Source organism: Chinchilla lanigera, unplaced genomic scaffold, assembly GCF_000276665.1.
Source record: "Chinchilla lanigera isolate Chin_1 unplaced genomic scaffold, ChiLan1.0 scaffold00028, whole genome shotgun sequence".
Classification (NCBI taxonomy): Eukaryota; Metazoa; Chordata; class Mammalia; order Rodentia; family Chinchillidae; genus Chinchilla; species Chinchilla lanigera.
This window is the reverse complement of record NW_004955429.1, coordinates 10391000-10407965: the sequence shown is the minus strand read 5'-3', so window position 1 is coordinate 10407965 and position 16966 is coordinate 10391000. Positions and strand designations below refer to the sequence as shown.

Genomic DNA, 16966 nt, shown 5'->3' with positions numbered 1-16966 from the left:
CAAATTTTAGGAATAGCATTTAAAATACTTTTCACAAGACAGGTATTTAATAAAGTATGTGAATTTCATATACTACATTACCATAGGAGGGAAACTCCCTGAAAAATTCTTCCCTATAAAAGTTCAAGATGAAAGCTGCTCAGGTAGTATAAGAACAGAATGAACAGTTACAGTTTGAGACTCAGTAACCTAATATATATTGCTCTTCAAAATATTCAGCTGCAGAGAAAATATTAAAATGTAACGTAACAAAAGAAATAGCACCTTTGATGAAATTACTTAAAATAAGTGCAAAACTATTTGGAACGCCCAATGTCGTGATGAAAACAAACCATAAAGAAGACAATAACACACCATCAAGTGGTTTTGAAAAGTGTAATGTTACATGTGATTGTAAATGTAAACAATATGGAACATTTAAAGCAGAACTATACCTCGGTATCTACAGCAGGCAGAAGTTCTTTTGTTTTTTTTTTTTTCGTTACACGCTTATTCTCTCTCTAAACTTGGTCAGTAAATCAGCATACTTTAATGTAGGAGGGAAAATTTTCAAAGGACCTATTTAAAAATTAAAATTCAGGGTATCCTTTTATTAAACATGAGGACTGGAGCTTTCTTACAAGACTTTCTGCTATTCAATAGAATTCAGAATAAAATGAATCTGTTTCACATCAGATCTGGAAGCTTGTAGTTATGTAAATACCACAAGGGATTATCAGAACATGATTTTTATAAGCTAATTCCACAGTCTGGAGCAGACTTTCCCAAGCAGAGATTTCAGTACAATATTAAAATCAGACATCATATTTTTTTAAACAGTGGGAAAAAGTATACACTTACATTTTTTTCTAATTTCTTAAAAAATAAAAAATGGTTGCAAATGTTGCCTTTAAATAGTAAAAACAATTTTTCCAACTAATTTCAATGGTCTAGAAATATTTTCAGAGAATATTTTTCTGGGGCTGTGGGTATAGCTCAATGATGGAGCACTTGCCTAGCACATGTGAGGCCCTTTGGTTCTATTTCCAGAAAAAAAAAAAAAAAACACATTGTGACATCTTAAATATTTTTGGTTTATCCTGCTATTTTATAGTAAAAGTATTACTACAGCAAATTATTCACTTTCAAATATTGTTATTTATCATAAATCCTGGCTTATAATTTGAAAAATAGATTGTGGGTTTCAACATATCAGCAAGTTATTGTAATTTTCTATTTTCATCTATAAGTATCACATAAATATCACTGGCAGGTGTCACAATATTGTTATTAAATTAATTTCTAAACATTGATTTTAAAAGCCTTGAGCATATGTTGCCAAAAATTAACTGAAACTAACACAATTTTCCCCCCACATATTACATCCAATTATTTTCTAAATGATCGCGACCTACCCAAGAGTTGATAATAGTGGCACAGTTTTTATAAAAAAACAGACATGACACAATATGAAGACAAACATTGGTAAACACCATGTGTTTTGAATTATATTTTAAGAAACAATACGATCTGTGATCTTTCATGGAGTTTTTTATTCTTGTTATTAAAACTTGGACTCAAGTAATCCTGGTTATTCTGGAAAAAGCACCTTGTTTGTAGGGATCTTTAATCATCTTTTTCTACGATCACCTCTCCATGAAGCACCTTTCTTCTTTGACGTAACATGTGAAAATAGAGCTGTGGAAACACTTGATTGGAAAAAAAAGAAAACAAAAAAGATAAGCTATTGTTTTCAATTATTTACTCTTGAAAACTGATAAATGTGGCAAAGTTTGAGCGTATGTTCATGGTATGCCACTACCTCCTAAGATTTACAGAACTAAGGAAAGGCGTGCGAGTGGAGGTCCACACACCACATCCCTACCCACTGTAATGCCATAGCTGAAGTTTTATTTTTTAAGAAAATTTAGTATTCTGATAATTCTTAGTATTCTGATACCTTCAAAATGCCCTGGAAGTCATGTCTGAAATTGAATTTAGCAATGCTTTGAAATACTGTGTCAGAACCAAGGAAAGCAGGTCCCAAACTGCCTCTTTTCCTGTACATGTGTGGACATCCCAGCGCACACACCCAAGTTCATCCAACCCTTCACAAACAGTCACCCTGACCTCAGTGTTACACACACTGGTGACGTGCTTGGCACTCAGGGTAACAGAGGAGGGATTAGACCTGTGCAGGCTCAAGGCATGGTCCCAGGTTTGCAGAATGTGCTACAGAATGGGGAACTGTCTGGGGACCCTGGAAGAGCCAGAACAGGGTCCTCCAAACAGGCTCCTAAGGGCTGGGGATTTAGCTCAGTGGCACAGCACTTGCCTGGCAAGCGCAAGGTCATGAGTTCGATTCCTGGTACTGGAAAAAAACCAAAAACAAACAAACAAACAAAAAAAAAAACAGGCTCCTGAAGGCAGAGCTAAGAGAGGTCTGTTACAAACAAACACATAAATACACATGATCATAACTGGACAGACAGTCATCTGCCCAAATCTGGAGACCATTTTGAGCCAATCTGAATCAATGATTTCAATGACAGCATAAATGCTGGTCTCTAAACAAACTGATACCACCTATAAACATATAAATGTAAAAAATAGTAAACAGTAACCAAACCAATGAACCAGAACAAACTTTGACTATCTCACTTGGGCAACTTTGTCTAAAAATTTACTTTGAGAACTTAGTTTAGACAGAGCAGAGATGAACAGCAGTTATTTTTTAAATTTAGGTACCTCACACCTTGATCAATGTAACCATCATATTATACCTCTAACCTAAATATATCCAGTTCATATAATCTTAAAGCTAACTGGCCAGTTATTGTAAATACTTCCATAATAAACCTGAGTACAATAATAATCTTGATTATTATTATACTTCCATAATAATCCATATAGATCAACAGAAGATACGGGCTTAAGTTCAAATCTTGGTATCACCAGCTGGTTGATTTTTTATGCAATTCACTCAACCTGTCTCATCCAGAATGCTCTCACTGGTGAATGACAGACACCATTCCTTTTGAGTACAAAAATTACTCAAGAAGCACTTTTAATACTTATAATTAGCAAAGGATTTAATAAGCAAAGTAAACTTGTTTGCTGCTTCTGCTAATATCAAGAATGGAGTGAAAACACCTCCACCTTGCTGACTGGCCCTCTGAGAAGCAGGACTCTCAGTAAATTGGGGAAGTCACTGCTGGCACAAAGCAGAGTCTACACCTCCCATGATACCTAACGAACACAGACAGAAGATATTGGTTTAAACTATATGCAGTGATGCAGATCTCTCGCTGCTTTGGCGGCAGAGGCCAATTCAAAGCCAGCCCAAGCAACTCAGCAACACCCTGCCTCAAAATAAAATTTAAAAAGGGCTGGGAGTGCAGCTCAGTGGCAGAATGCTTGCCTAGCATATGTGAGGCCTTGGGTTTAATCCTGAGTGCCGCCAAAACAAAGTTACTGATTTGAAGCTTCAAACGACTATCTTTCGGGACCCAAGTATCTGTGCAGAGACCTCAGTAGTGACGAGGAAGATGAGAACCCAATGCCCACACCTGTAACTAGATAACAGATAGCTACGCAAGTCCTGGCTCGGCTCAGGGCCTGTTACCAGTAACCAGAGGCTGGGAAAAGCAGGGATAGTGACAAGCAGTGCATGTATACCCACCTCAGCAATCCTGAACTGGCTGAGTGGGGAACGGTGGAAGGTTGAAACGGTAGAACACAGAGTAGGGCAACTGCTTGACCACTACTTCCCTTTGGATTTTGGAAATGTGTCAAAGTTGCAGGCCTTCAGGGGCTGGTCAAGTGTCATGCACAGCCCCTTTAGATGAAAACTCTACATGGTGCCAATGGCAATGTTAGCCTCTAGAAACTTCTCTCCTTTTTCATCCCACTGACACTGAAGTCTCTAATTTATAGAGAAAGACATACAGGGCTATATAACAACCTCATTCTTCCTTGGTATAGCTTGCTAGTGACTATCAAATGTGACCTAATGACTATCAATTTAACCTCATTATTAGTACTGAATAAAGTGAGTCAAGTTTCACCAGTTCATTGCAACTACTGGATGAGATGATGAAAAATTAGTGAAGAGGCTGAATTATTAGAAATAGTTTAAGAAAAGCAGCTTCATTTTCTTCAGGTACACAGAGCAACACAAATAAAACGAAAATGCTCCTAGATGATTTTCCCAAGTATACTTAATGGATCGAAATGATGTGACATTTTCCCAAATATAATGTTGATATTCAGGCACTGAATTCTAAGTGCTTATAAACAGCACACTGAGGCATCCACACTTTTCAAATGATTTATTTTTCTTTCCCTTTAAAAAATTAACCATACTAAGCACATTAGAAATGCCTTTCAAAAAGTAATCGCTTGTGTGTTCATCTTTTACCGTTTTACTTATAGCCAGTAGAATGTCTCTGACTCACCCCCTCTTCAATTATTCTAAATCATGAATAAATGTGGGGTCGAACAGAAGTTTTAAAAGTATTTGTAAGCTATTATTTCAAATTATTTCTCCTAATAGGAACCCCTCTCCACTGCTGGTGGGAATGCAGACTGGTGAAACCACTGTGGAAATCAGTTTGGAGATTCCTCAGAAAACTAGGTCTAGAGGTCCCATTCAACCCAGCTATTCCCCTTCTGGGTATTTTCCCAGATGATCTGAAAACATCATATCACAGCAATATATGTGCACCCATGTTTATAGCAGCACAATTTGTAATAGCTAAATCGTGGAAGCAACACAAATGTCCATCCACCGAGGATTGGATAAAAAAATTGTGGCATTTTTATATAATGGAATACTACTCAGCTATAATGAAAGATAAACTCAAGGCTTTTATAGGTTAATAGTCACAACTAGAGACCATATTCATAAGTTAAATAAACCAGACCTGCATGTGTAAGCAACATATTGTCTCACTAGTGTAAGAACCTGAAAGAGTGAATAAAAATTAGGAGGTATGATAGGCATTGTGAAACGAAAGGAAACTGCTCAAAAGTAAAGAGAAACTGGATGAGAGAAAAGAGAAAAGAAGGGAAAACTATGTATATATGGATATACAGGATAGCTAACATAGTTGTACTACTGACTTCTATTGCTTTACTGAAAGGAACAGTTAATGATTAATTATTTGATCAATCTTGCATGTCTATATTTGCTTTCCTGAGTAACCACTTTGAAGTTATCAATATGTAATACAGCAACCATTGTTAATTTCCTGTCACCTTGTCTGTTATTCAGTATTGCTTGTATTGTTCTTGAGCTATTTTGTAAATGGATGTCTGTTGGTTAAAAAAATCAAATTATTTCTCCTTGATTATTGAACTAGCTTATTATACCTTTCCAAAAACTTCCATATATATTAAATCAATGTATTGATAAATATATACTTACACGGTATATATGAAGCCATGGTTATAAGAAGAAAATAGTAGTAGTCAAAAGAGACATTGTATTTGTTAGGAAGTCTTATTGAAAACATTCCTGTTTTCTTCACATATGGCAAGGCAGCGTATATTGTGAGAAGTTCACCAGCAACTCCAACGGGATATAAGATGATAAAAAAATTATATCTAGAGAAAGAAAAACCTCAGAGAATTATTTTTCTAGAATCATTATCAGATTTTACAGCATAATTCTTTCATTACTACTGTATTCAAACTTAGAAATTCTCCTTTCTGTGCATATTTACAATAACTTCACACAAGTAGGTTAATTTTTCTGCTTTAATTATTGGCTTAGGAACTACAGTATCAGCCTTCTAAATAAAATTTCCACTCTAAATGGCAGTATCTTTTTAATTATTCAACTTACTTTACAGTAGTGAAGTACTTTATACAATTTTTTAAAAAGCAAATGCAGGTTTTGTCTGTTTTGAGACAGAATCATGCTATGTTGCCCAGGTTGGTCTCAAACTCCTGGGCTCAAGCAATCCTCAAGAGTGTTGGGACTATGGATTTACTTTTTTAAGTACTGTAAAAGGAACTTCTTTGGCACATGGGATCATAACTATGTTTTGTTTTGGTTTTTTTTTGCAGTTAACCATTTATTAATCAAATGCTGTGCTTGCAAACACCAGCTTAAGATGTCAATTTTATACCTGAACCTTGCAACTACCAAAGTACAGTAGTTATTTTTAAAGGTATTTAGAAGACTTCAGGGCTACCAACTGAACATAATTACTACTGCAGAAAACTAATTCCATAAAACATCAGCAACTCATAATGAGTATGCTGTCCAAAGCTGCTTTCACGACAAAATCAGTAACATAAGGTTTAGATCTAAAATGTCCCCCAAAAGCCTCATATATCTCAGAGATGGGAGCTTTTGTAAGGTGACTGGATAATGGGGGATGTTATACTCACTAATGGATTAATTCACTGATGCATCTATAGCCAAATGTACTGTTAGGAGGTGGAGCCTGGTTGGGGGAAGAGGCCAGCAGGTGTATGACTCGCAAGAGCATATTGCTGTCCCTGCCCTCCTCATCGCTCTGCTTCCCTGCTGCCATAAAGTGATAACTATGTTCCATCATGCCCTCCCAGCATGCCGTTTTAGCACTGGAGTCAGCTAACCATGGACTGAACCCACTAAAACCATGAACCAAACTAAACCTCTCTTCCTTAAAGTTGCAGGTGTTGGCTATTTTGTCCCACCAATACGAAAGTGACTAAGGAATTTCAAAGGAATACAGAATTGGCTTGCTTAAAATAGACCTGAAAAAGTTCTTCCCCAAATTCCAAAAGACTATTTGTTCATTTGGATTGTGGCAAAGTCTCTAACACAAAGGCTAGCCTACTTATTCCTGGGTTCTACTGGTCTTCAACAGGAAAGCCTGAAAAATTCAAGATGATGATATTTCTCTATGAAAGAAAATCCTTTTTCTCTAAGCAACCAGATTCCTGGCTGCCACGGATATACAAAGACAAGAGATGGGAGAGAAGGGAAAAATTATTTACTAAAATAGGTTAATGAGTAAAGAAAGACGACCCCTTTACTGTACCTGTCATCCTCTTCTTGCCCTGATCATACATCTGCTTTCTTAGCAGTCCTGCAGTCATCATCGAAATCCATCTTTTTCTATCTCAATTTTTAAAATCACATTACTGAACATTTTCTATTCCCTTCTTAAAATACTCAAAATGATTTTGTTTTACTTTATGTGGTTCTCAAACAATTTCAGTATCATTATTCTTTAATAGAAAAAAATTATCGCTCCAAGAATATTACTCCTAGAAGAAAGCCTTAAAAAGAATGAACTTTTCTAATGAAATGGGAAGAAATTACATAATTTTCTTGACTTTACTTGCACTTAAAAAGATTACATATCACTATGTTCTCATGGAAATAGGGGAGATTTAACTACCTATAAACCACACTCAGAAAAAGATTTAATGCTTCCCAGAAGACTGTCAATTATTACCTAAAATTGTTTTTAAAGAAAATTCATTTTTGAAAATACAATGAGAATCAATATGAAAACATAACCCAATATATAATTATTCTGTGGACTTTTGCAAAAAATACTTTCAACACATAAATGCAAAGTACATTCAAATCCTGACAGTAAGTCAAACTATTTATAAATAAGAAGCCAGTTCCAATGTGAGGTTTTCAAAACAATAGCCTCTGCATTTGAATTTAAAAATGAAAATTATTTTAGACTACTTAATGAGGTTGGCAAATATATTCTGACAGTTGGAATTTTAAAGGTTTTTTGGACAAGAAATGTAATTATTCATGATTATCATTAACTAACATTATGCTAATACATGCATTTCAAACTTGACTTTATGTAACACCTTGTTTAACATCAAGGAAACTGACAAGTGTTTTCTAAACAGCACATTGAAACATGCAATGGCAGTTTTGTTCTTTTCTACAATTGAAAGACATGCAAATACATTCCAGAAGGGAGAGAGAAAGCTTTAAAGACTAATGTGCCTGACCTAAGGAAAAGCACAAGGTGCATCTGTTATCTTCATGTGAATTTTGTGAACGCTGCCTATGAAAAGAGACTGTGTCATGAGCTAACGTTTCTAAAGGCTCCAGAAGTCCAGAAGACTATCATGCAAAATGGTATTGCCGCGCATTCTGAGATTAAGCCCAACTACATTCAAAATTGCCAACTCTTCAAAAAGCCCAATAACCACTAGCAGTGAACATGTTTACATGCACAAGAATAAAACCAACCAAACGTATAAAATAATAATGCAACTTTATGACAGACAATATTACTGACGCTCAAATTATCATTTTAAAACATACTGTGATGTGTCAACTGTTCAGCCACAAACTCCTGAAACAGACCTAGAGGGTATTTGTAAAAGTCTGAGAGACTACATAACACAACAGAGGGATTGTAAGTAATTTTTAAATTTTTATTATTTATTTATTTGTATATTCTAATTTGTTATATTTGAACATATATAATACATGACCTATAAAAAAGGACTAACCGCTAGAGAAAAGTGTCAGGCTTTTAATCCATGAGGATCTGAAACAAGTCTGAAACTAGCTAAGAATTAAGAATGCATTGCCAAAAATATCAGAGTTTTTAAAAAAATAATAAATACATATATTCAATGCTACATAGATATGGCATTGTTTATACTGTCTCCAAGCGTTACTTATAATATTAGAAGGCTGGAAACAATCTAAATTCCAGCAATAGAGAACTGATTGGCTCATATTGTGGAATACTGCGCAGGCGAAGAGCTAGATCAAAATGTAACTGCACTAAAAAAACCAAACACTCCAAGATATACACAGAAAGCAAGTATAAGCTCAGCCTGTTTATGTTTTTACACATCTACATACGTGTTTTTACATTTGTGTTATGAAAATGCTAGATGAATAAACAGTTTCTTTCTCCGGGGCAAACTGTGTGTTACACAGAATAAATAGCTTTCTGTGTTTATTTTATATACATCTGCACTATCTGAACGTTTTAAAATGAAAATATATTACTTCTGTAGTTTATATTTTTTTATTTTAAAGATAAGAGAACCAAGACGTCTTAACAAACACACAGACATAAATAAAACTACATAAAAACAATACAGAATTTCAGACAAGGTGATAGGAAGTTAACAATGGCTGTTGTATTACATAATGTTATCTTCAAATTGGCTACTCATAACAGGCATGTAAGACTGATCAAACAAACATTAATTGTTGCTTTCACTACAGCAATAGAAATTAGTAGTACAATTATCTTAGCTATCTTGATATTCATATTTTTCCCTTCTTTCTTTCTTTTCTCTTTTCCCTCATCCCAGTCTTTCTTTCCTTTTGAGCAGTTTCTTTCCCTTTCACAATATTTATTGTACCTTTCACATTTTATTAACTCTTTCAGGTTCTTACACTAGGGAGACAATGTAATGTTCACACATGTGGGTCTGATTTATTTCACTTATGAGTATGGTCTCTAGTTGCATCCATTTACCTACAAAAGCCTTGAGTTTATCTTTCATTATAGCTGAATAATATTCCATTATATTAAAATACCACATTTTTTTTATCCATTTCACAGTTAATGGGCATTTGGGTTGTTTCCACGATTTAGTTATTACAAACTTTGCTTCTATAAACATGGGTGCACATATATCGCTGTGGTATGATGTTTTCAGTTCTTCTGGAAAAATACACACTAGGGGAATAGCTGGGTTGAATGGGACCTCTAATCTTAGTTTACTGAGGAATCTTCAGACTGATTTCCACAGTGGCTGCACCAGTCTACACTCCCACCAACAGTGGAGAAGGGTTCCTTTTCCCCATAGCCTTGCCAGTATTTGTTATTGTTTGATTTCTTGATGATAGTCATTCTTTCTGGGGTGAGATGGAATCTCAGTGTTGTCTTAATTTGCATTGCTCAAATGAATAATGATGTTGAACATTTTTTCATGTACATATTTGCCATTTGTATTTCTTCATCTGAGAAGTGTGCATTCATCTCAGATGCCCATATTTGTATTCAGTCTTTGAATCTGGGGGGCCTGATTATTTTAAATTCCTTATATATTCTAGATGGAAGTCCTTCGTGTAGTTTATATTCTTCAATAATTTTAAGAATGAAACTATTGCTTACCTCCTGTATCTTACTTATATGGAACTTACACCTTGCACTTACTACCACTAATACCTATTGGGGTTTTTAACTTTGCCAGACAGGCATCCTGAGGGGATGTAAATGCATGATACATTCACGACTGCATCTCAGTGGGCAAGTCTGCACCACTTGTCACTGCTACTTTGCTACTGTTCCTACAAGGACAATAAGAGGAGAACAAACAGGTCTATGCTGGGTTTGATTTCTTCTCCAAAAAAGTGGTTTTGGTGTGCACTGGTGGTACAGTGGTAGGCACAGCTGCCTTCCAAAAAGTAATTTTGCTTTTATAATAACTTGGTACCGTATGAGTTTCTCAAAGAATTCAATGTTTGAAAAGAATAGGCCATCTTTCACTTTAAAAATTATCGCATTGGGATAGAAATTTGGTCCACATTCCAAATAATACAATTTCAAGGATAAACTTTTTTTAAAAAAATGTCTGTCAGAGCTATTCATAGCAAAAAAGAAAGAAGATACTGCTAATCTAAGAAACTAAAAATTGTGAGTGCCTATTAAAATAATTTAAATCAATCAAATAAAGTAATATAATTTTGGCACAGTTTTTTAATATAATTCCAAAAACACGGTGTTTTCAAAGGAAAATAAATGACCGATCCTGAGGTCTCTTAAGAATATGATTTCAAGGAACAACTGGGATGGAGGAAAGGAGAAAAGAAAGCAGGGAGGAAAAAAAAAAAAATATATATATATATATATACACACACACACACATACACAAGATAGCTGGGGTAACTGTACCATTGATTTCTACTGGTTTGTTGAAAGAAACAGTTAATGCTTAATTGTTTGATCGATCCATGCCTGTCTGGTGATCTGAGCAACTACTTTGACAGTAACAATCTGCATTATAACAACTACTGTTAATTTCCTATCACCTTGTTTTGAAATTCTGTATCGTTTTTATTGCTTCTGTTTCATTTTTTTGTTTTGTTTTGTTTTGTTTTTTTCCAGTACTGGGAATCGAACTCATGACCTTGTGCTTGCCAAGCAGACACTGTGCCTCTGAGCTAAACCCCCAGCCCCTACTGTTTGGTTTCCGCCTTTCTGCTTTTTTCTTTTTTCTCTTCTTTTTAAAATTAAAAGAATAAAAGACTATGCTTTTCCTGCTATCGATATTACACAAAATGTATTCTAGTATGGTTCATCTCTGATGTTCATCAAATCCAGCTTTTAGAATACAAGCTGTGACACTACTAATATCCAAAACAAGAGCATTCTGGCATCGTGGAACTGCAACACGCATTTCAGTTCTTTTGCGTTAGCTCAGCACACAAAACCAGCATGCACAGGACAGTGACAGACTAAACTGCAAGACATCGCCACCTGGCCCATTTAATGAAGTACGGCAAGTGGTCGAGAAGGCTGAATGTGTAGAAGGAATAGCGAGTGATCTCAGTCACCGTCCACGAGACCAGAAAAAGCACCACACTCTCCTCATTCTGGACCTGCAGAATTACAGACAAATCCAACGCTGTTCAACCTTGAATTTCTGTTTCAGTTTACTATGGGTGGTAACCGCTTTAAATCTTTCTTGTCTTTTCTTATAATGGAATGCAGGTTAGACAAATGGGATTTGGAGAACTTGATGCAGTCACCATTAAATAATGAGTTACAAGCATCCAACTGACGTACTACGCTCAGAAGTGGTCAACTGTTCACTAGTCTCTCCCTCACCCTTCACTCAAGCCAGTAACCCCACCGCCCCTCTTAAAAAGCAGAACAAGAACAGTCTGTGCTGATAAGAAACTGCTGTGGTAGAAAAAGAAACCGGAGTATGAAGGACCAGAGCCTCTGATGGGGAGAGCAGAAGGATCCTTTCTTTCCTGGGAACGAGCCACTACCTGGCTTCTCCTTAACTTTGTCTCTCTAGTTATGCTGGCCACCCCATCACTGTCTTTCTTCTCTTTTATTCCTTTGAACTGGGACTCGAACTCAGGACCTCGCCGGGCAGGTGCGGTGCTGCTGAGCTATATCCCCGCCCCTCTTTTACTTTGCAGATTCCTCGTGGTCCTAGCCCAGCTATCATATTCCTTCACTCCCTGGCACAACCTCTCTTTTACTCTGTTAACACACTCCCGCTCTGAGAGTAGTAAGCCCTCTCCCTTAATAAAGACTGGGGCTCTCTGGAAGGCACAGGACCACTGCTGTCCTTACAGCGGTCTCTGATTAGGGACCAGGTGGATGGAGCAGGTTGAGTGAGAAGCACTCATCGAGAGGGCTAAGGTGGAGTAATAAAAGGGCAGAAGGTCAAAGGTCTGTCCCCACGGAGACCAGAGGCCGGCGAGGCTAGGAGGAAATGAGGCTGGCGTCAGATGTCAGTCCCCCGGCACACAGGAGACAGGAAAGGAACCTGCAGAATGGGAAGGAGGCCAGAGATCTGTCCCGGAGCAGACAGCAGACTACGAAGGCTGTCAAGAAGGTCGGGAGGGCTGAGCTAGGAATGTTTCCGACAGGGGCTTAAAGGGCCCAGTACGTATCTTGACAGAGTCAGCTTCGTCTAAAAGGCTTAAGCCACGAATCAGATCCAGCCGTTAGTCTCTCTCCCACCGTGTTTCCAGAAATAATACGTTTATTTGTTTCCCCAAGTTTCTCAATCCTAACTTTTTTAAAATTATTTTTTCATTGACAAATTAAAAGTATGTATATTTATAGTGAATGACGTGATTTCTTAAAATATGAAGGCACTGTGAACAGCTAAAGCCAATCAAGGTAGCACATGCATCATCTCCTGTGCTCACTGTTTATTCATGGTGAGGACTTAAAAGCTACTTTTCTTAGCAATTTTCAAGTACTGTGTACAAATATCTTATTAACCACAGTCACCATGTTGTCTGATGGATCTTTTGCCCTTGTTCCTCTTGAGATTTTTGTATCCTTTGGTAAAAAGACTCACTTTTAATTTAGTCTTTGTGGCAATGCTAAATGAGAAAAAAATAAATTGTGTGTACAGTGACACATTCAGTTATATGAAGAGAATAACTCTGGTGGAAAAGAAACTTCAACAGAAAACATTTCGGCTTGTTATTTGACAGATGTTACAATTTTAAAAAACAAAAATATCAGAGAAGAGCACAGTATGGGTATAAAATATCAATATTTGGTTTTGTTGTGTTTCAGTCACTCTACTACAGCACTAAGTCAGCGTACAATGATAACTTGATTCCTACGCAATTCCTTTGGGCCTAATCGTTCTGCTTCCTGAAATGTAAGAATGTTAGTACTTTAGATTCCTAATGATGAAAAGCCAGTCTACAAGCTCAAGTAGAAAACATAGCTGCATTCCTTACCGGTTTTATACTGTGAGTAACCAGCCACACCATAAAGATTCTTGAACTCACTTGGACCCCAGTCACAAGCACAGAAGTAGGTACAATTCCTTGAAGAGAAAAATAAGTCAACTACGGCCCTAATAGCAATTTAGAACAAAAAGATAAAATTCAAAGAAAAACTCACCAATTAAACAGTGGACTATCTGTAAGCAAATAATAAAAAAAAAAATCACAAGTCAGTAATTTAAAGCATACAAATAAGTCCCCGTCAACACTGCTAATAAACAAATCCATATGTGGTATGTAATGAGCAAAGTAAAACTGACACTGTCGCACAAAAACACTCCCAGAGAAGCATTATAGAAAAATAGCATCATGAAAAACTTACCTCAAGCAAGGCAAATGTTTGGAAAAATTTAAGTGTCTTCTGAATACTTTTATATAAACCTCTGTGTGTTCCTTTTTCCATGTAAAAACGTACCATGGCAATAGCTAGAACCAACCACCTAAAAAAACAAAAGTACTATGTGAAGTTCTATCAAAATTAATATTATCAATGTGTGCGTGGATGCTCAACGCAGTATTATTCATAACAGCTAAAAGGGGGAAGCAAACCAAGTGTCCATCAATGACTGATTGGATAAATGAAGTATGGTTTAAACACAGAGTGGAATATTACTCAGCCTTCCAAAGGAAAGGACTTGCTGTGGCATGGATAAACCTTGAAGACATTATACTCAGTAAAATATGCCAGGCAAAGGGACAATAACACACAACAATGTGGATGTATTAATATGCACAGTGTGAATGTATTAGTGCCACTGAACTACACATTTTAAAAAACTTGCTATGTGCATACTATTACCATTTTAAAAATAACACTGCACTTCCTGAAAAGAAATGCCACAATTTACATGGTTTTGCGAACATATAAGGGACCAACTACAGAGAGAATAATGGCCAGCACATTTTCAATTTCCACAAATCAACTGAAAGACTAAAAAAATTACTACCAAAAATAAGATTATGATACAGCATTTTAATAATATATAAATGTATCTTGGGATTAAAAAGCTTTCAAAAAAAGGAAGGAACAACTGAGATGAGGGAAAGAAGAAAAAAAGAAAGAAGGAAAGCAAAAAGCTTTCAAAAGCAGTGTTGTGTACACAGATATGTATTTTACACAAATACATAATATATCATATTGTGATGTACAAGTAGAAATCATCAATAAGAATCATCATTTACTATTTACATAATTTTTATTAAATAAAAACAATGGATGTACCATAGAAGGAATGCATATGGAGGATGACATAAGCCTGTTTCCAAAGAGTTTATTTTTTAAAAAGAAAAAATACATATAACCTTGCTTTTCAACTGAGAATCACATAGAGTATTATACATACATTCTGCTCCCGTGGACTACAAGTACTTAAAATATAAACTGTACTTGTGGAGAGCAGCCTTTTCCTACTTTTCATCCTTCGTGAAGTCACGAGATCATTTCTCCACAGTTCCCCTGACAATGACAAAAGTATGCTAAAGATTAAGAAAGTGGCCTCATTTGTAGCTTTTTGAAATGCTGAATAAACACATCCCTGGAAACGAGTAGCCCAGTCTTTAAGACCCAAGTGCCTAAGTGGATTTATGAAATACAAAATTATGGAGTCTTAACTTTATTTTATTTACTTATTTATTTATTTTGGTTTTTTTTTCCCATACTGGGAATCGAACTTACAACCTTCCGCTTGCCAGGCAGGCACTGTGCCACTGAGCTAAATCCCCAGCCCCTGGAGTCTTAACTTTAAACTAAACAATACTCTTTCATATCATGGACAAGTGATTGAAAAAAAATTCCTATCTTAAGGCGACAAAGATGCGAACTCCATAGCACAGTAAGGAAACAGCAGAATGGCACTTCTAGAACTTCTCCTCAGCACAGAGTGAGGTCAAAGCAATGACTTTCTTAGCAGGTATGACAAGTCAGGTAAACAAATGGCTGCCACTAGCAAAGACTTTAGAAATGCAGAAATATTCATGTTCACAACAATATTTTCAGATTGCTTGCTATGTTCTAGACACTTACAAATGAACTCATGTTACTCACAATAACCCTGAAGAAAGATTACTAGTATCCTATGTTACTGCTGGGGGGAAAGGGCACAGAGGGACAGCCAGCCAGCCAGCTGGGGCCTGGACCCAGCCCTGAGCTCGAAGTCTCTGCTCCTGAGGCATTATGCTGCCTTGGTCTGGTTCTAGGCAGATACTGTGCCCTGGGATACTGGCTGGCTAGAGTAACTCATACTTAAGGACGTACATTATAAAAGTTACATGGAGAGTGTGTGCGCAGGTAACTGCTCAAGTATGCTTTCAAAAGCGAAAAAGTCTGAAGGCCACTCCAAGGAAATCTAAAAATTAAGTTTCAGACCTAAGTTTCAGAGCCAGCGAATGACAAAGCTGAAATACAACCTCCGAGGTCTCTGAACTCAGCACCGTTCCCTTCTCACTATCCACAGCCTCACTGCATTCCACCTAGAGTTTCACCTCACGTGAGAGCCAAACGTGAATTTAGCGCTGGGTTAACCTCAGAGAGTTAATCTCAATAGTGCTGCAGACACCTTTCAGGCTTAAAGTTTATGATTCCATTATCCTTGAGTCCAAGGCCCTGTGCTTCCAATAACAACACCAAAAGCTTAATGTTTCATTCACATTTCCCATACATTTGTCTTTTTTTAAGGAAAACTCAGGTCTAAGAGATAAGTATATGAAGCAATTATTAACCTGCTAAAGAACTGATAAAGGATTAATTTAAAGGTCATTCTGTACAAACAATGCATTGTTTGTACAGAAGTCCATGTATTTATTATATTACAAGTTTTAGTGCTTTTCCATAGGTGGCAGTATTGTACCAAGTAGTACAGCATCACAGACCAATCACTACACTATTCAAAATAAATTAACACTCTGGAATTCAAAAGGAACACGGAACCATCTCTGTTTTCCAGTAAACAAAGCCAAAGCCTACTCTAACCACTTCCTAAAACCACTGTCACAGGGACAGAGAATCAAATAAGGCTCCTACATTTAATTAACTTTGGACTTTTTCCTACCATCAGGTTAGCAACTATAGTAAAACAACCAGAACATGATTGGGATTTCTGCCAATAGCAATTGTTTCCTGGGATATTCCATTCTGTTCTGTTCCATATTAACATACTCCACGGTGATTAGTTACATGAACCCCCAAACAAACAAAAAATGTGCTCTCTGTATAGAAAATTTCTTGCTTGCTTCACTCATTCATTCATTTATCAGTCAGGCTCAGCATTAATTGCTAAGCCAGGTATTAAGAGAGGAGCAATGAGAAATACATGCCATGACTTAGAAAATGCAGGAGACTTCCTCTCCTGCCTCCACAGTGACAGTGGCCGTGACCCTGACAAACCCTATTGCAGGGGCTCTTTTCTAGCTTGTCCTCCAGGGCTTCTTTTTCTTTGGAGATTAAATTCTTAGAAACTGCCATCTGTTCCTTGAAAAACGGTTATCTGC

The 16966-nt window shown here is 36.6% G+C and overlaps 1 protein-coding gene across 1 annotated transcript; it reads right to left on the bottom strand.

Moving 5' to 3' along the window:
* Positions 1–1020: 1020 nt before the first annotated feature.
* Positions 1021–13920, bottom strand: Hacd1 (3-hydroxyacyl-CoA dehydratase 1; the record flags this gene model as incomplete). The annotated part of the gene is given in 6 exon segments (XM_013515558.1): positions 1021–1688; positions 5408–5586; positions 11469–11590; positions 13433–13521; positions 13599–13617; positions 13803–13920. Coding segments are annotated over 6 exon segments (610 nt in total), but the record flags the coding sequence as incomplete, so codon positions are not given.
* Between the last annotated feature and the right edge of the window lie 3046 nt (positions 13921–16966).